General features: G+C 37.4%; 1 protein-coding gene across 11 annotated transcripts in view; it reads left to right on the top strand.

The window, feature by feature from the left end:
• gapvd1 (GTPase activating protein and VPS9 domains 1) overlaps positions 1-19,308 on the top strand; it is a 144,995-nt gene extending 125,687 nt beyond the window's left edge. For all 11 annotated transcript variants that reach the window (XM_043720194.1, XM_043720192.1, XM_043720198.1 and 8 more), the window contains 9 exons: positions 4,096-4,215; positions 6,339-6,465; positions 6,917-7,038; positions 7,620-7,779; positions 8,642-8,829; positions 9,972-10,185; positions 12,150-12,222; positions 14,184-14,381; positions 15,134-19,308. In XM_043720194.1, coding sequence (XP_043576129.1) covers positions 4,096-4,215; positions 6,339-6,465; positions 6,917-7,038; positions 7,620-7,779; positions 8,642-8,829; positions 9,972-10,185; positions 12,150-12,222; positions 14,184-14,381; positions 15,134-15,274 — 1,343 coding nt within the window. In that variant the 3' untranslated portion in view covers positions 15,275-19,308. The remainder of the gene's footprint in view (positions 1-4,095; positions 4,216-6,338; positions 6,466-6,916; positions 7,039-7,619; positions 7,780-8,641; positions 8,830-9,971; positions 10,186-12,149; positions 12,223-14,183; positions 14,382-15,133) is intronic.
• Positions 19,309-20,011: the final 703 nt, after the last annotated feature.

Raw genomic sequence — 20,011 nt, forward strand, 5'->3', positions numbered from 1 at the left:
TCCCCCCCCCCCCTCTCTCCCTTTCTCTCTATATCTCTATAATGACTTGTGCCATCTAGTTATCTGTCTTCGTCAAGTTCAGCAATGGTAAATCTTGATTGATGTTCATCACATAAATCTAAAACAATTCTGAAATGTTACGTTATCAAGTTTAGCAAAGGAAAATACTTTGTGACTTACAAAGTAAAATCGGGTCACGGTATCTCCATAGGAAAAACATGTTGATGTGAGGGGCAATTTGACAGATTGTTGCCATAGTGTGTTAGAATAGGTAACAAATTGTTGGGATGTGGTATAGTTAGGTGTTTTGATTTGCTCCAGCAACTGAAATCTTGCTGTCATTTCTCGCTTTGGTGACATTTCATTGAAAATGTTGCAGTATTTGTTCGTCTGTTTTAGGAAATGCTTTTGGTGAGAGTACAAGATATAGGGTTGTTGCCTTGGTCTAGAACTCTGAGGAGAGTTTGTGACTTGCCATAACTTGTCTTGAAAGATGGAAAAATTATGGTGGGCAAGAGGGGACCTGACAGGCTGGATGTTACCTCTTGAGGGGGAATCCAGAAATAGGGACAGTTTTTTTTTAAAAGTTGTCCCTCATTAAGACAGAGGAGAAATTTTGAGAATGTAGAACATTTTTCTTCCGAGAGAGTGTTGGAGGCAAGGTAATCGACGACCTTAAGAAAAACGTGTGTAGATTCCTAGCCAACCAACAGTCCAAGGAGACTGGAGTTGATCCACAGTCAGATTAGCGATGTTCTTATTTAATTGTAGAGTAGAGATAGTTAAAACTCATTGGGTTTATTTATCCCAATTTGAACTGCCTGCCTGTCTGAGCCTTTTGCAAGTCCAAGTTTGTCTCATACACTTCCTGAAGTGTGTTGTCCAGTGAAATGTTTGCATTAATACAACTTCAAATTGTAACCAGTTAGTAATTTGAAGTCCTGCATAATACACGTCAATATACTTGACATGACCCCTCCCCCGCAAGTCTTGCCTCCATCGCTTTTCCTCTGACATTGGGTAATGTCTGTCTACATTTCAACTATCATGCACATTTGTATTTTGGATCCATGTTATAACAGACTTTCACTGTAGTAGTGCTATGCTGCTTCTTGGATGCTGCCTGAACTGTTGTGCTCTTCCAGCACCACTAATCCAGTGCTATATCATGAGTCTTGTCAGTTGTTGTATCAGGCATGGCTCAATGTCAGAAGTTGTCTTAATATAACAATCAGTTTCTGTAGATTTTTATGTTTTGGTGCAGAATAAATTCTACATATTCTAAATCTGTAGTTTGAAGTAGCCATTTCTAGCAAATACTAAGATAATATACTAGATGTTACGAATTGTCACTTTATTTTTCTGTTTCTAACTTTTTAAATTTATTTCCTCCCTGGGTCATTTTGTCACCAGGCCCTCCCCGTTAGACTGTGTATGTTCTAGGAACAGAAGTAGATCAATCTGTCCACCAAGTTTGCTCCATCATTCCATTCAATCACAGCTGATCTGAGAATTCTCTTCTCTTTCACCCTTGATTCCATTTCCAATTTAAAAATCTGCCTATCTTGGCCCTGAATATAATTTTGCACCGCAGCCTGTGTAGCTCTATGCAGTAACAAATTCCACAGTTTCACTCCAATTTGAGAAGCAATTCCACCTCATCTCTGATTTAAATAGATGTGACCTTATTCTGAGATAATACCCTTTGGCCTTAGGCTCTCCCACAAGAGGAAATAACTTCTTTATCATCTACATTAGCAAGCCCCTAAGAATCTATTATGTTTCAATAAGGTCACCTTTCAGTCTCAAAACTCCAATGAATATCAGCCCAATTTACTCAATCTTCATATTCAGGACCAACATAGTGAACCTTCCCTGGACCATTTCCAATGCCAGTACACTTTTTCCTTTTGTTAAGGGGATTGAATACTGATCTCTTAATTAGTCTGACATGCAGTCCCTTATCAAATGCCTTTTAGAAATCCAAACACATTACATCGACTGGTTCCCCTTTATCTATTGTTAACTCTTAAAAGAATTCAAATGAATTCTATCAGGCATAACTCACCCCTTCGTAAAGCCTTATGACTGTGCTTGATGATTACCTATTTTGAAATGCTCTGCTATTATGTCGCTTATGATGATGATAAACAGAACAATAATGTTGATTTTGAAGCAATTGAAGAATGATCATTGTAATGCAACTCTGGTAGATGTGTATTGTTGGAATAATTGTTGTAAAATGGTTTTGATTTTGGTGAACTGCTAATCATTGTCTAATAAAACTTGAACTTTATTTTAGTAAACAGTTGACTACTTTGTGTAGCTTACAAACAAAATTTGAAAGATGAACCAAAAATGGAAGTTAATACAAAAAAAGGTAAACCATTGCTTAAGTTGAAAGGAATCCAGTGATCAAGAAGCTATAGGTAGCTGGTTTTGAATGTTTCAGGACAAAGAATTGAGATGAATCATTTAAAGTTAGTGTTTCAAATTAATGTAGTTGTATGGTTTAAGGCATTCTTCAACATATTTGGAGGAAACAGCTCCTTTGGAGAAGTTTCCTATGTCCATTGGTTATAAACCAAGTCACTTGAATAAGCACTGAAACAAATAAATTTGTACGCCTACATGGAAAAGACAGGCAAGTGGCTAAATTGTTCCTGCTGAGCAATAAAACACACTGACCTGAATAGCTTCCTTGGCTGCGACCATCTTATAATGCTAAAAATCAATACAGCAGAAATACTGGCAAGGAAATGTCTGATTAAGTGACAAAGGCAGCATTTCGGTATCTATTCAGATTTTTAATCTGTTTTAAGTTGTGATTGAAGTCAGAAGAGAGAATTATAAAGTGTACAAAGGTTACATTTCATAAGGTTGAGATTTTTGATGTAAAAGGCATTGGATAGGATAACATGAAAATTTTAACATAACCATTTGTATTGTTGGAATAATTGTAGTAAAATGTGTTTGAAAAGTCTGAAAATAAATTTGGTGTCAATAAAGTGTCTATATAATTAAATGCTTTGCCTGTCACACAATAGTAGGTCAATACGGCGTGAAACATACTGGTTTATATTGTATATCTGCTGAATCATAACTGCTATTGTTTTCCTTATTTTAACCGTATCCTTTAAAAACAAATATCATATCTTCGGCAACTTCCTAACAAACTGAAATAGAAAAAATATATCTCAAAGCAGCATGCATAATTGAAAGCAATGGTCCTTTGTGATCATGTTGATTTTCCCTATGAACTCCATCAGTAGCTGTAACAATTAGAGCAAAACAAATCTCTCATTTTTCCCATCTTCATTTTTCGGTATCTCTGCATAGATCTCATCTCACCTCTTTCAGGGACTTTTGCTTGCTTTTTGCTGTATCCCTGGAGCTTTGATGCTTGAGCTGGGCATTGGATTATAATGTTTCCTGTATTTCTCAATCCATGTGACATGGATGCTCATGCTCCATGCTCGGTTTTTGGTGCTCACTGGTGCATGTATGATGAGCATGTTTCTTTAGTTTCTTTGCATGTAAAATCATGTTTTTCAGTTTTTCCTAGATTGCCTGTGAGCAAAGTCACAGGTAATCATCTAGAATGCTTCCAAATTTATGTAAAGGTGTGATCAATTCCATGTTAATCCATAAAATGTAATCACTTAACTAACCAATTAGAATTTTTCATGAATAGTTTTCAGAAAAAGGTGGCCTGAACTTTCGGCTTTTGCTGACCTTTAGGCATAGATATTACCTATACCAAATTGGTGCAGAAATATTTGATTAGGTCTGATTTATCTTGAAAAATAGCTTGACTGCACTGTACATTATTAATTGTTCTGTACTACTATTGAAGCTTGCTCATATTTAAAAGTCCAGTTAAAATAAGAATTTTTAATTCTTTTGCTTTTTGCACTTTCATCAGGGAGTCATTTTTTAAAAAAAACTCAATCTGATTGAGCATAGCATTTACAGATTAAAGAGCAGTGTAATAAACATGTAGTACTTACACAAGATCCAACAAACAGCAATGAATTATGTATATATTTTTTGATTAATCCAAATTGCTTGTTAACACTATTTCTGTGTTGCCAGATGAGCCAATTCCCAGGCTGAACGTACAGGCTCAGGCTGCAGAGGATATCCTGGATAAATATAGAAGTGCTATTAAACGAGCCAGCCCCAGTGAAGTAGTTGTCAATGATGAAGTTGCAGGTAGGTAATGTTACTGTTAAGTTTGGTTGAGAAAATGTCATTTGATTTAATTTGCCATTGCTGAAGTAGAAGTATTCATTATTTGCCTGTATCAGCAAGAAAGTGTTTGCAATAACATTTCTGTATTTAAATACCTTAAAAGTTGAACCATTCAGTTATGTCAATGGGTTACATTATAAATAGACTGGTTGTCATGTCATTGTGCAGGGAGCCCAGGTATCCCTGCAAATTTGCAGAAAATGTCAAAGGGAAACCAGGAACTAAAATACACTTGACCATATTGTCAGACTCATCAAGACAGCCTCTTGGTATAATTTTGAGACTGATAACGGTTGAGAGAGTAACATAGTTTCAAATATAAAGTGGCTGGATCAGCTGTTCTGCGACTTTCAAATCAGTCTCAACATATCACCACAATTTAGATGTTTCAACAAGAAATAAAAAAAATTATGTGACTTGCTGAAAGATGGCTTCACTGTTGAGGTTGTATGATTGGATTTTAACAAATAAAAATGTGGGCGGCACGGTGACACAGTGGTTAGCACTGTTGCTTCACAGCGCCAGAGACCCGGGTTCAATTCCCGCCTCAGGCGACTGACTGTGTGGAGTTTGCACGTTCTCCCCATGTCTGCGTGGGTTTCCTCTGGGTGCTCTGGTTTCCTCCCACAATCCAAAGATGTGCAGGTCAGGTGAATTGGCCATGCTAAATTGCCCGTAGTGTTAGGTATAGGGGTAAATGTAGGGGTATGGGTGGGTTGCGCTTCGGCGGGTCGGTGTGGACTTGATGGGCCGAAGGGCCTGTTTCCACACTGTAATGTAATCTAATCTAAAATAACTAACCTTGCTAGCGCCCCCCTTGTTTGATTTGTGAAAACAGAGGCTAACATAATTGTATTGGCTAGTAAGGTTGCTGATTCTGTTAATTTATACTGTTAGTCTCAGTTGGTGTAACAACAAGGGAAACAAATTGGTTTTAGTGTCTCTAGGTTTATCAACAGATAAAAATTGACTGAAGTTCCTGTTGCAGCTTGCCATTCATCAGCGCCTGGATTAGTGGTGCTGGAAGAGCACAGCAGTTCAGGCAGCATCCTAGGAGCAGCGAAATTGATGTTTCGGGCAAATGCCCTTCATCAGGAATAAAGTTCAAGTATTCCGAGGCGGAAGATGAAGCGTTCTTCCTCCAGGCGTCCGGTGGTGAGGGAGCGGCGGTGGAGGTGGTCCTGGGCCTCCTTCAACGCTGCTCCCTCACCACCAGTGCCTGGAGGAAGAACGCTTCATCTTCCGCCTCGGAACACTTGAACTTTATTCCTGATGAAGGGCATTTGCCCGAAACATCAATTTCGCTGCTCCTAGGATGCTGCCTGAACTGCTGTGCTCCCCCCCCCACTCACCTATTGTACTCTATGCTACTTTCTCCCCACCCCTATCGAGCTTATCTCTCCGCGCTCCAGGCTCTCTGCCTTTATTCCTGATGAAGGGCTTTTGCCCGAAACGTTGATTTTGCTGCTCCTTGGATGCTGCCTGAACTGCTGTGCTCTTCCAGCACCACTAACCCAGAATCTGGTTTCCAGCATCTGCAGTCATTGTTTTTACCTCATTCATCAGCTCCTGCCAAAACTGTCTGTGTCAACACTCTGAGGGCAGGGTTAGGCTCAGTTATGACATCCTTACAAGTGATCTAACATTCCAGCATTCACTTGTTGTTTAATAAAGAATAACTACCCACATGAAATCTTACCGCATCTCGGAGTTACCTGCTTCTCGCATTTGAGAACTGAGAACATTTCTGTACAATCGGGGAAGAGAAAGTTAGTGGTGTTTGAAATGTGATTCAAGGCACTTTTTTCAGATTTATCTCACTGTTCATGATAGCTAACTTTGTGCATGACAATGCAGATTGTGAACACATCAGTAAATTGTTCTATTGCAATCTTGTACAGTCATCAAGATGCTAATGCAAAAACCTTTTTTAAAAAAAAAAGCCTAAATAATTACTTGCAGTTTTAATTGTTTGTAGTTCTGTACTATACCTCCCATCTATTGAGTAATTTCCGAAGAATATTTGTTATACATTTATTTTAAAATGTTAGCAAGTCTAATTTTTGATGTTTGCTTTTGTACAGAGACTATTGGAGATGATAGTGTCCATGATTCACCACGTGATGAAACGCTTCAAAATCTTTCAGCAGATGATCTGCCAGATTCTGCGAGTCAGACTGCCCAGACTCAAGATTCCACATTCTCCTTTCGGTAACATTTATTTTAGCTTGCATCAATAGCTAGTAGCAATATGGCTGTTGGGATGAATGTGTTTGTTCTGTATGAACCTATAGACTGCTGCTATTCCTGACTGCTTCTTAGTGATGAAGTAAGCCACTTTGACCCAGGGCTTTTGAATTAAGTCCTTGGACAGCTTCGAGATGTATCATTTTAGTAGTGTCGTTAAGATCAGGAACTTGATGGGATAATCAACTACAACTACAATGTGCTCTGTCACTTTTCAACTGATTCTATCAAATACGTGTTATTCACGTTTAATTTTGCATTTAAATTTGACCACCATTAATTGTTCATGCCATATTTGCTAGTACTAAACAATTAAAACTGTTCGAGTCTGAGTTTTACAAAATGTTTTGTTTCCGTTGTTTTCTTTTACTGGCTTAGAGCCATGCTCAAACCTGCATTTCATTTTACTAATTAGAGATGCAAAGAAGAAATTGCGAATGGCTCTGTGTTCTGCTGACTCAATTGCATTCCCCCTAGTGAGCCATTCAGCAACCAGAAATGGCCCTCCAGGAGGTCCTGATCAAGGAGAATTAGAAGGTAATTCTCATGTTTATACATTTCAGCCTGACCTAGAAAAATCTCTGGCACAAAGTAAAGACATACTGTATATAAACTGAAAGAACTACAATTCTGTAAATCTGAGACAAAAATAGAAATAGCTGGAAAAGCTCAGTAGGTCTGGCAGCATCAGTGGAGAGTAATCAGAAATAACATTCCTGGTTGAGTCCAAAACATTAACTCTGATTTCTCCTACAGATGCAGCCAGACCTGTTGAGCTTTACCAGCAATTTCTACTTTCGTCAAGTATAAACAATCATTTCTACTTGAGAATAATTAAAGAGCATAGAGTTGTTTCAGTTTAACTATAAAAGTGCTTCCAGGTTTAGCTATTGTGATATGAATGCTGGTGTGTGAAATTTTCCTTTTTGTGATTTCCATAAGAATCTTCACCTGGCACTAAAGCATTTCTTCTACCAATGTACCATTTTTCTCATTTGTGATTCCCAAATTATTCATAACTGGTATTTTAATCTGATTGCCCAGCTATTTTTCATTTGATCTATGTGTTAATTATATACAAAACTAGAAGACTAATTCTTGGAATTATCTTTTCTTAGACAATGAGATTGTCTGCTTTCTCAAAGTTCAGTTAGCCGAAGCCATCAACTTGCAGGATAAGCACCTGATGGCACAGATTCAGGAAACCATGCGTTGTGTTGGTAGATTTGACAGTAGAACCTGCAACAAGTTACTAGCTGCCATTGCTGAGGATTACAGGTAAAATATTTCAACAAGTTCTTTAACAGATACTGTAAGAATTAATGTTTGGTATGGGAATGGTTAAACCAGAAACTTGTCTGTGAAAGTGAATATTAAAAAAAGCACCTCTTTTAGAAAATTGTCTAAGGAGCCGTCTCTGCATTCTTGACATCCTAACAGTGGTGAAAATGTTGACCGATCACTAATCTTTGTTGTATCATGGGTTTTGTTGGTGATTTTTCCCAGTGGAAATGATTCGAAAAGGAAGCTACTTTTCACTTAAAACAGTGTTTTCACACAACACTGGAATGACTAACACTTAAAATACTAATGAGCTAGCTTTGTGATTTTCCCATAGATTGGAGGTGGCAATTAGATTAGATTACATTGCAGTGTGGAAACAGGCCCTTCGGCCCAACAAGTCCACACCGACCCGCCGAAGCGCAACCCACCCATGCCCCTACATTTACCCCTTACCTAACACTACGGGGGCAATTTAGCATGGCAATTCACCGACCTGCACATCTTTGGACTGTGGGAGGAAACCCACGCAGACACAGGGAGAACGTGCAAACTCCGCAAGGTCATCGCCTGAAGCGGGAATTGAACCCGGGTCTCAGGCGCTGTGAGGCAGCAGTGCTAACCACTGTGTCACCGTGCCGCCCACTTAGCTTGTCTTAGTAATCAATAAACATCTTTCATTTATTATATTGGGAAGATTCTGGCCCCTGATGCTTGAGAGCTATCTTACAAATCTTTCTTTTGTTGCTGCACCTTGCATTTGATTTCAGTTATAGTGAATAGCATAATTGCCAATGAATTGATGCTTTTGATTGGCAACATTTTTGAATTTTAAATGATTTTATTCCTTCTGCTGAAGAAAACGAGCTCCATATATTGCTTACTTGACACGGTGCCGTCAAGGGCTCCAGACTACTCAAGCCCACCTTGAAAGACTCTTACAAAGAGTGCTCAGAGACAAAGAGGTTGCGAACAGATACTTCACTACAGTCTGTGTGAGACTATTGCTTGAAAGCAGGGAAAAGCATATTCTGGAATTTATTAAAGGTAATATACCGTCCTTTCAACGGGCCATCAGTATTAATGTATGCTTTTTAGTTGTTTTTGTGCTGTGACTGTCTCCCTTGAATTAACATAATTAAAAATCTCACAACACCAGATTATAGTCACCTGATGAAGGAGCAGCGCTCTGAAAACTAGTGCTTCCAAATAAACCTGTTGGACTATAACTTAGTGTTGCATGATTTTTATCTTTTACACCCCAGTCCAACATTGGCACTGCCAAATCTTTAATTAACATGAACCAACTTGAAATTGAACATTCATATAAGTTATAATTTCCCTTGTGATCAAGTGTGATAAGTAAAATGGCTGAACCATGTAGGGCTAGCTGGTCTTGGGGCACAAAGAGAGATTCCATAACTTAAACCTGTGTTTGTATTGCACTTTTTTAATGACCTCTGCATTTCCAAAACTCTGTGGCTACCAAAAAAAAGTCAATTTGCACAAAACAATATCCCATAAGGAGCTATGTGAAAATTAACAGAAAATCATTGTCTCTATAGATGAGAGGTAAATATTGACCAAGACACTAGACGTTGCACCCCTGCTTGTCTCTGACTCTCCAAGCTTTCCACTTTATATCATTAAGTCATGCAGATCAGAAGCACACTCACTGAATCAGTTACAACAAACAGTGCTGGAGAAGCTTCGCAGATCTAGCAGCACCTGTACAAGGAAAAAAGAAACTTTGGGAGTCTGACAAACGGTCACTGGACTTGAAATGTTTACTGTTTTTTTGTGTACTTCTCTGTACAGGTACTGCTAGACCTGCTGAGTTTCTGCAGTACTTTTGTTTTTGTTTCAGATTTCTACCATTTGCAGTTATTTAATTTCACTGAATCAGTTGATTTGAATTGTGGAAAAACTGGGACACCATTTGGTCTTGTATGACTAGGGAGGAAAAAGACTAACCTTTGCTGTAAATCAACCAGAATCCATGCAAAATAACATTCTAACTCTGTCTCATGCATGAATAAGTCAAAGCTATGGAGGGCAACCACTGCCTCCAAACTGCCAGCAAAAACTAGTATCTCCCTAGGATGATGAGTGAAAATAAAGAGAAACCATTTCAGTATAAGTTGTTTTCTTTTAAATATTTGTTTCTACACTTCACTTTATTTGCGTAGATTTTCAGAATCTCACCGCAGCAGATGACAAAACTGCCTTAGTAGAAGAATTCTTGCAGTCATTGTATGGAGTTATGGCGCAAGATGTTATCTGGCAGAATGCCAGTGAAGAACAGCTCCAGGATGCACAAATGGCAATTGAGCGTAGCGTTATGAACCGCATTTTCAAACTTGCCTTCTATCCCAATCAGGATGGTGATATTTTACGTGACCAGTAAGTAACAATATGTAATTGTGAGCAAAATTTTGAAAATGAGGTCTTAAGTGAGTATATTTACAAAATGAAAACATTGCGGAGTCCAACCCAAATGTGTCTGGTAATCATGTAATGATGCTCAATCGTTCGGCTTGCCACAGAATAAAAACAGTAAAATCGCTAAACAGAAGGAAATAGATATTTTTAATAAGTGTTCGCAAATTATTTTTAGAGTTGCAAAACCAATAGTTCGTTATCTGTGCTCTTCATTCATTATCATTGAGGCATGCAATAAGTCTGGAAACATCTGTGGAAAGAGAAACAAAGTTAAAGATCACAGCTTTGACACTTCTCTCACCACATATGCTGCCGGATCTGTTGAGATGCTGGAGGTAAGTTTGCTTGCTGAGCTGTAAGGTTCTTTCTGGCAAACCTCTACATTCATTTGATGCTAGCTTCTTCAGTCAATGTTTTTTCGTGAAATCCTTCATCTAACTGGGTAATAGTTCACTTTTTGTTAATGTTGATTCCTTAAATACCTGTTCCAGAGTTTTCTGTTTCTGGCATTTTGTCTCATTAACATTAAAGCACTTACTTTCTCCCGCCTTGATTCACCTGAAAATTGCAAAACTGCACTACTCCTGTTATCTGCAGTTCTTTTTGAGTGATCTGCTTCTAAGGTCAAAGAAACCTGCACCTCTTGGATGATCCTGCCTTTTTTAAAAGGACTGGTTTATTTCTGTCTCCCAGTATCAAACGATACTTTATTGCTCCACAACAGTTCAATTTATCTCTTTCCTACTCTTTGCTTTTTCAAGCCCTGAACTGTTCACATCGTGTTGTTTAAACAACAGCATTTACATGCATGTAAATAAATTCTTCAGGCGTCTCAGTACCACATCAGAATTCAAAATTGAAACTAAGGTCTTTCCTTAACCCCCACAATATAGAAATACAAATCAAACTTAAAGCTATACATGATTCTGTCCACTTTAAAACAAAATTGCCAAATAATAATATAATATATCATTAATTTCAGCACATTAGCTATACATAACTGATAGCAGCCATTACTCTCAATGAAACAGTAGTGAAGTAAAATACTGCAATGTGCACCATTTAATATGAATGAAATTCAGTCAAGTGATTGGCACTTGTGGCAAAATGAAGCTTTTGTTTACTCCTGCCAACCAAAAAAGAACACTCCAAGTGGAGTCCAGAAATTCTATGTGTAAAAGACTTGAGAGGACATGGATTTATGCAAAAATTAAATTCACAGGGATGTCACACTTTCTATAAGACAGACCTAAGTTTGGGTCAAACCACAGAAATATAGAAAAAGAAATAAATATGAGGACATTGCAATGGGAGGAGAAAGAAAATGTCAGATATCTTTCGTGTCTTTCTGGTAATCAGAAAACAACTTTTCTTAATTTGGCCTGGACGTGACTGGACTTCAAAACAACTAATTGTAAATGAAGTGCTTTGATGTGCTAAATTGCTGTATGTATGTATACGCAGGTTTTTCTTTACTGTAGCTATTCAGTACTTGACAATTGACAAATTCAGCACTTGACTGCTGAAGTAATTTGGATTTTAGTTCACACTTTAATATTTTTGAGTTTGGACTGTCTTAAATTAAGAAAACCACACATTTCTCGTGGTCATTCTAATATGTATTGATATAATTCCATGTCTCGAATTCTTCCTCCAAACTGCTCCATCTCTTCAGTTGCTTTCCTTCTTTAGGATCATCTTTAAAAGCCACCTCTTTGTTTTAACACTTACTTGTCCTCTTCTCATGTCTCTTTTGCTTTGGTGTCAGTTTTTATGATTCTGCTTTTGGCAAGTACCTTACAATATTCCCATTTTAAATACACTATATAAATGCAAGTTGTTATTGTTTCAGCAATTTAAATTGCATTTGAACTTTTTTAAAGTCCCAACTTTTAGTCATTGTAATTGATTTTCTTTTTTGCCAGGCTTTTCAATGAACACATTCAGCGTCTGTGTAAAGTTGTCAGTGCAAATCATCGCGCACTTCAAATTCCAGAGGTAATAACAATACTAAATTTCCTTAGATTACTGTACTTAACATGTCACCATTTTAAAAATGATGTATTAGATCATTTTGCAAAAGGGGCTTGAGAATAGTATTTTTAAATGCTGGTGGAGCAGTGTCTAAATCTCATTTACAGATCTATACAAAATGTTTTACATTGGTAAAAGTAAAATGGAATCTAGGAGTGCAGCTGGTGGAATGGAGCATTTTGCTCTAAGTTGTGCACCATGGATTGACTGTTGAGCTTCAGAAATTTGTGCACATTGAAGTAGTGTGTGAATCGGGAACATTTATGGTGGAGAGATAAGCCATTCGTGAAATGAACAAGGTTTATTTGCTGCAGCAGAAGCAGACCTCAAAGTTGTTCAAGCTTGTTCTGCTCCAACACCGATTCCACACCTTGTATTCCTTGGTACTGTGATAAACCAAAAATGTGCCTGTGAACTGGGTTTCTTGATGTTGGCCAATCACAATGAGCTTTGACTCAGTCAAAACCATGGCTATATTTTTGGGATTTAACTAATCATTTACTGGTGCTTTTACTTGTATAAATAAAACCTAATTAGTTGCCTCTTCTAGCCAGTAGTTTGGACTGTGAACATTTGCTGTCAAATCTTCGTAACAAATATCCATACAAAGCCCAAATATAGTAGTGAGCAGTTTGCTCTATGCTTCTTTTGACGAAGCTTTATTGGTTTCTGAAACCCCCTCTCTTTTTTTTGCTGTCCGCTCTGCTTGCTGTCAGCAAACAAGCATGCCCTGCTCTCAAATTTCAGTTTCATTTTGATACAACACAAGGGTGGGCGGCACGGTGGCACAGTGGTTAGCACAGTGGTTAGCACTGCTGCCTCACAGCGCCTGAGACCCGGGTTCAATTCCCGCCTCAGGCGACTGACTGTGTGGAGTTTGCACGTTCTCCCCGTGTCTGCGTGGGTTTCCTCCGGGTGCTCCGGTTTCCTCCCAAAGCCCAAAAGATGTGCAGGGTCAGGTGAATTGGCCATGCTAAATTGCCAGTAGTGTTAGGTAAGGGGTAAATGTAGGGGTATGGGTGGGTTTCGCTTCGGCGGGTCGGTGTGGACTTGTTGGGCCGAACGGCCTGTTTCCACACTGTAATGTAATCTAATCTAATCTAAAAGGTGCAAGAGAGAGACACGCACGTCAGGAGATGGTGGATCTTTGGTCTCTGCACATTGCAATTCCATTTTCCTGCTCTTCCCGTGACTGACAATGAAGTTTCAAACATTGAGCATTAAGCAGCTAAGATCACATGGTGGCTGTTTCATTGTGTGATGTGATGTTTAAGTCAAGTGGACTTCATGATTGGGTGACCCTGTAAGTCCAAACTGATTTGACACTTGACTGTGTTGTGGTATCATCTCTACTAATTTCCACTCTTGCCAATTATTTACCTTTGACTGATGTAATCATCTTTCTGTGATCAGTAAGTGTTCAATCTTTGATGTACACTTTTGTTGGATAATACCTGCAAGCATCTCTCACCATTGACAACAAAGTGCTAAAACTGGTGAACATCTAGAATAGAACCTTGTATGATTGTTCATCTGTCTCCTTTTACAATCCTTCCTCCAAAAGGTTGTCAGTTGCAACCTAATTCACGGAGATGTGATGCCATCTATAAAGGGAGACTAATCCTGACAGTCCTTTCTGCCACCAAAATGAAGTGTACAATCCAGTGCCTCAGTTCACACAACTAATAAAGCTTTATCTATTATAGTCTGGTATTTTGCAATTCTTTTATGCAAACCTTTTCTAACCCTTTCTGTGCATCTGCTGAGATATCTGCAGAATGTAGTCTTTTGATGTATTTCTGTAACTGGTAATACGACAACCACTTTAATATTTTCTGCGCTACACACGTGTTTCAATTGCTCACTTCAGTTTTAATTGTTTATTAATGTGGCATTGTGTATGTAACACATTGTCTTCATTTTAGGTGTATTTAAAAGAAGCACCATGGCCATCTGCACAGTCAGAGATTCAAACAATCAATGCATACAAGACCCCAAGAGATAAGGTTCAGTGTATCCTGCGAATGTGCTCCACCATAATGAATCTGTTAAGCCTGGCCAATGAGGACTCAGTCCCTGGGGCTGATGACTTTGTTCCTGTTCTTGTGTTTGTCCTTATCAAGGTGAGCCATCAGATGAATATCAATTTTGTACAGCAATGCATTTATAACACAGCCACCGCAAATGTCACTGGAATTTTCATTTCAGAAAGCCAGCAGAGAATGTAACATCCTACGAAACTTAATTTTTTTTTCTTCCCATATAGAGTATTGCCTTATGATTTCCCAATTTATGGATTTAAAATTATTTTTGGCTAGTTATATCTTTGTTTTACTTTAATTTCTTTTGACTGAATTTCTTTTCAGTGAAGATGAGCATTAGTCTATTTGATTTTTTAAAAAAAAAAGTCTAACATTGGAACTGCAAATATGTGAAAACCACAAACATTTATGACCAGTTTTGGGTTATGGTAGAAAAGGTGCTTTCTATGTGGGAAAAACATAGCTATTCAATCCATTACAAACTTATACTTTTGAATAAGAATGTTATCTGCCAGTAAGGTTATTGTTTTAATGTATATTGCAGAAGAGTCAGTGTCATTAATCCTGTGGGATTCTACAGTGCTAATAACAGCTTCTTTAGGCTAATTGGCATTACTAAACAGTGCAGCCTGTCTGATGGTGATGATGTATTCAGGTGATATAAAGCACCTTTAATGTATTTGAAACCCCCTGAATGTTTTATTGTATATCTATTTCCTACCCAGCACAAGTTAGAAAATCCCTATCAAATGAAAATAAATATTGTAGATGTTTTTTTTTTCTCCATCCTGATTTTTATATGCTTTTAATTCATGCTTGTTTTGTACCTTTAGGCTAACCCACCCTGCCTGCTGTCCACTGTTCAGTACATCAATAATTTCTATGCCAACCGGCTTGGTGGAGAAGAATCCTATTGGTGGATGCAATTCACAGCAGCAGTTGAATTCATTAAAACCATTGATGATCGCAAGTGATGCAGAACACCACCTGCATGGCAGACTGTTAGGAAAAGTGAAAAAATTTACACCAACTGTTTGTGGGAAGGGATCTGAAGACTGAATCTTCTCCTCTTGTATCATAAATGTAGATAGTGTGGAGGCATTTAAAAAAATAGATTCAGTGCATCTTTACAATCAAATTTACTAACAGGTCTTTATATATTTCTGTCGTGTAAAGTCAACAGGTCAGCAATGCAAAAAGGGACCACACTTTTTCAGGTATTTCAAAACGTTGACAGTGTACTGTAGGAAAATGACATCTCTTATTTGTGTTAGCTTGATCAGCATGAATTTTGAATTGGGGCCTCAACCATGTGCAGTGGTGATTATTCTTTTCCCCCCTTTTCACAAAGCATAAATGACAGCCAGTTTTATCTGAACTTTTTTTCAATGAAATTAATTTTTGCTGATTGTTGAGAGAGTGCCCAAGCCAAACCTGTTATGTGCATTTGACTAATCATGCTTTCCCTGAAAGAAATTTACTGACAACATAGAGCATGTCATAACCCAAGGTGAAGAATCCTCAGCTGTAGTTTATCATTTTTATCTGAAAAGGTCACCCTCTCATGTTGCTATGATATATTTTTGACCCATTGTTGTTATTTCCAAAATTTGGACGACTTTTAGATCAGGGTATCATACCTAATTTTGCAGCCTTATTGGTGTATGTTTGAAACAAGTATTAGTATTTAACCAACTTATTAGTAAAGTGACATAGGACTGTATTTGTTTTAGTTGCTGGGGTTATCTTTACAAAATTCTTCAGAAAATAATGCCTTTTATTTTAAATTGCTTTTACCAGGATAGCTGTTTCATTTGGATTATAAACAAGCGAGAGTATCTTCTGGTTCCCACATTTTGCAGTTCTTCAACTTGTTCTCTTGTGGCAGAATTATAGATCCAGAAAAGGTGGATCTGGACTTAGCCTTTCAGAGTAAGGAAACCAGTTTTAGTAGGGGAATGCAAGGAATTGGTATTTGAATACTGCTGTCAAATGATCCAGGCTAAACAAGCTGTAAGACAAAAGCAAATTGCAAGTGAACTGTTGAGCTCTCAATTAAATGTTGCAGTTCAATGCTAGCCTTGACTGCCATTTGGACTCCACTACTCTCAAGAATTTGTTCCCTGTGCATATGGGATGTGGTGCAAGCATCATTCACGTCCTGCTGAAGCACCCTTTTCAACATCTGGACCACAATTGCGCTAATCTCCAAGAACAGTTTTGCAACCGTGACTTTTTTGGCTAAAACAGAAAGTGAGATCTGAGGGATATGAAAATGATGGAGGAGGAACAGGAAAGATTAAACCAGATCACATTAATACCTTACAGTAGCTGAAACTTCCAGTTGACAGCAGTGCCTTTGTCAACAGGTAAAATTTAACAGAGAACATGAATGACTCACGCTTACATCACCTTTTATGGAACGATTTTTAGTAAGCATAACCAGAACTGGGACTTAGGTTTTCCAAGAACAATTTCCAGTTTAAAATTGAAGTGATTCAGATTTCTAGGAAACAAAATGACTATATAAGGGTTTAAATTATTATATTTTAAACTGCTTTACAAATGGCTAACAAAAAGGTAGAATTAAATAATGGCAGCTTCAATAAGTTAAGTTTCATTTATAACACTGATTTGCTGTGGGTTTTTTCTTTATTAAAAAGGGAGCATTATTCTGGGTCAGGGACAGTAATTTTAATGTAAATTCACCTGACTGTTCATAGTTTTTTAAAAAATAAAGTAACTTGAGAGAAGATGGTCTCCATTGTGCTGATCCAAAACTAGCCTGAAATAAACTGATCATCTTGAGTCTGTAGGCCAGCAGAGACCAACTTGGGTTGCTTGCCTCAACCTGTCTATTGTTAGTTGTTGTAGACTATACCTGTCCTTTTTCTTTATCTTGAAACCAGAGACCTAGTCCCATTTTTAAAATTTAAAAATGGTACTGTTGCAATTTGGGTTTACGGTCTAAGATTAAGAATGATGCTAATTCCTGCTGACCAAATAATAGCTCACTAAAAGGGAATCTGTTGGATGTATCACCCGAGTAGAAAACCTCTGGGGAATTTGTGTGAAGGTATTGTATAACCCGATATCTCCTCCCAATGAAAAACAAGTGCTTTTCCTTCATCGCCAAAGTGCGACAGATTCCTCTAGTTGTTGTTGCAATAAGTTAAAATTTCATAATTCTCATCAAGTTAAGTATCTGAATTGAGAGAAACTTTGCAAAATATATAAAAATGTTCTATCTGTGTATATAGTTGATGTGGGAAGTAGGTATTTCAATATGTCAGTCTGGAGTAAAGAAACTTGTTCTGCCATATTGCAAAGCACAGTCCTAAGTATTCAATGTTAACTTTCGATATGAATCTCCTCATATCAACACAACTAAGATTCATTTAACAAAATCTTGATCAAGATCACGTGATGACTGCTAACATACAGTTCATTAGGGCAATGTGTTTGAAGATTTCATGTTGAGTATGGTCTACAGAGATAAAGCCATATACCTACCTGATTACAGCCGTGAGACATTTTCGTATTTGTTTTTGCTTACAAAGCACAGCTTTCTTCCAACCCTACAGATAACAGGTGATCACTGTTTGGAGTTGTATCCAATTACCAAAAGTAATTTTAATTTTTTTTCTTTTGATGTGATTAAGTTTGAGTTTCAGGGTTGTTAAATGCTTTGCTATTATGTATCAGGTGACAATATTTGGATACATGATCAAATAATATATTATCTCTGGGGTACTGCTAATCTTGGATTACTCACTTCAGAGTCAGAATCCCACATAACTGTTGCAGTGCTCAGCCTGAAAGTTAGAAACCTGAAACAAAGTAAATTACTTTTAGCTGAGCGGTATCAGTGCAGTGAACATTATGTAGCTGTGGATGTCTTCTTTGATCACATGAACAACTTGTCAGACCTAAGTAATTTACTGCAAAATGCTTTAAATTTGAACAATTTAAGGCAGATTCAAAAGGGTTTTCTTTTTCAAAACTTAAAGTTCCTCTTGGCCTACTCGATGTCCTATAACATTAGTGTTTCCCTCATGTCACAGACCAGTCAGTGCCTTGCAGCTTCAGAACTTCTGCATTATTGGGGCACACTTCAGAATAGTACAAAAATTGTGAACTAGGATCTTTTGTGGGGATGGAGGAAAGGTGGCTGAAAGTGTGTTCAACTCTGCTAAAGAGTAATTGTGTGTCTCTCTCTCTCTCTCTCTGATAATTGACTTACTCAAGAATCTGAACCTGTTTTGTAGTTGCACTTTTGAATAATAATTAATATTGTAATGAAATTAATGTTTGAAAAATATGGTTTTTATGTTTTCCTTACCTTAAGAGTAGACTTTGATTTAGAGCAAAAGAAATTCTAAATGTACACAATTTGAAATTTAGGGATTGGGACTTATTTATTTTACAATTAGATTTTGTGAAGATGAAATTGTCAACTATTTATTTTTAACACTTTGCAAATATATTCATTCTAAATTGGGGGTTTGGTCTGGTATACTTTCAAGCTTTTAATACTGCTTTCTTTTGCAGTTTGTATTTGAGTCATTAATTATATCTCTAGAGACTTTGCTTTGAAATATAGGGAGGCTGCCACTTAAATTATTTGAACAAAACTTGCAACTACTTCAATCATTAAAAGGTGTTCTGATAAGCATATAGACCCAGAAAGCACATTAGTGAGGACCAAACAGCAGCAGAAGCGTACACCATCATATCTCTGATATCCTGAAGCAGCAGGAAAGAACAATAAATATTTTACAGTTAGCAGTTCAGAACATGAGTGGGACTGTTATACTTAAATTAACCGAAGGTAACTTTGTTAACTGTATCACCTGTATTACTGCCTCTCTTTGGAACTGTTAGAGCCTTTACAAACTTAAGTTAATGAGCTTGCACAATCTTGCACACAGGAAAAAAGGTATACTGTCTTTAATGAGATTAATGTAATATATCATTCTATGCTAATTAAAGGGAGTAGTTTATCCCATTTGCTTGTGTCTGATTAGTTTTCTACCATATTAAATTGATTTTGATGTTTATTCTCTTTGCATGCAATATGGATGGACTTCAAAGTGTGCAACACAATAACATCTCAGGTATGAATATGCTGCAGTGTTTAAGATAAATCAAATTGGCTTCAAATGCTAGTCAAACCAGACAAAAGCCAATCATTTAAGATTAAACTTCAGGTTTAAACTGTAAGATGTATAATAACTTAAGATATAAGGTATTAATTGTATTGTACATAACAGAGCAGTAATGCAGTTGTGCTTGACTGAAATCAGTGCAATAAATGTAGTTTATCAAAGTAAACACACATCTTGGTACAATGTGCTGTGGATTGCTAATTTTATATTTGTTACAGCATTCTCCATGCACTTGTTCCATTTTTCAGCCAAACTCTGCAAGTGCCAAATGAAGTTACGTTATTTACCGAGAGAAAGCAAATAAATGAATGGTAACCTCAGTGTTGTTGTCGACCAAGTTGCAACTCTCAAGGTCAGGAAAGGCCAAGAACTGCAACCAGATGGTTAGCCTTTTCTTTGGTTGAGCATGGGGATACCTTCAGGGAAACTTTGGTTCATTACCTTTTTTATAAACATTGTCACTCTTCCAATTCCTAATCTGCAATCTTTGTGCAAATAGTCATATTTGAAGTACAGTTACAACATGTATATCAAAATTTTAGA

This window comes from Chiloscyllium plagiosum, chromosome 30, assembly GCF_004010195.1.
Source record: "Chiloscyllium plagiosum isolate BGI_BamShark_2017 chromosome 30, ASM401019v2, whole genome shotgun sequence".
Lineage (NCBI taxonomy): Eukaryota > Metazoa > Chordata > Chondrichthyes > Orectolobiformes > Hemiscylliidae > Chiloscyllium > Chiloscyllium plagiosum.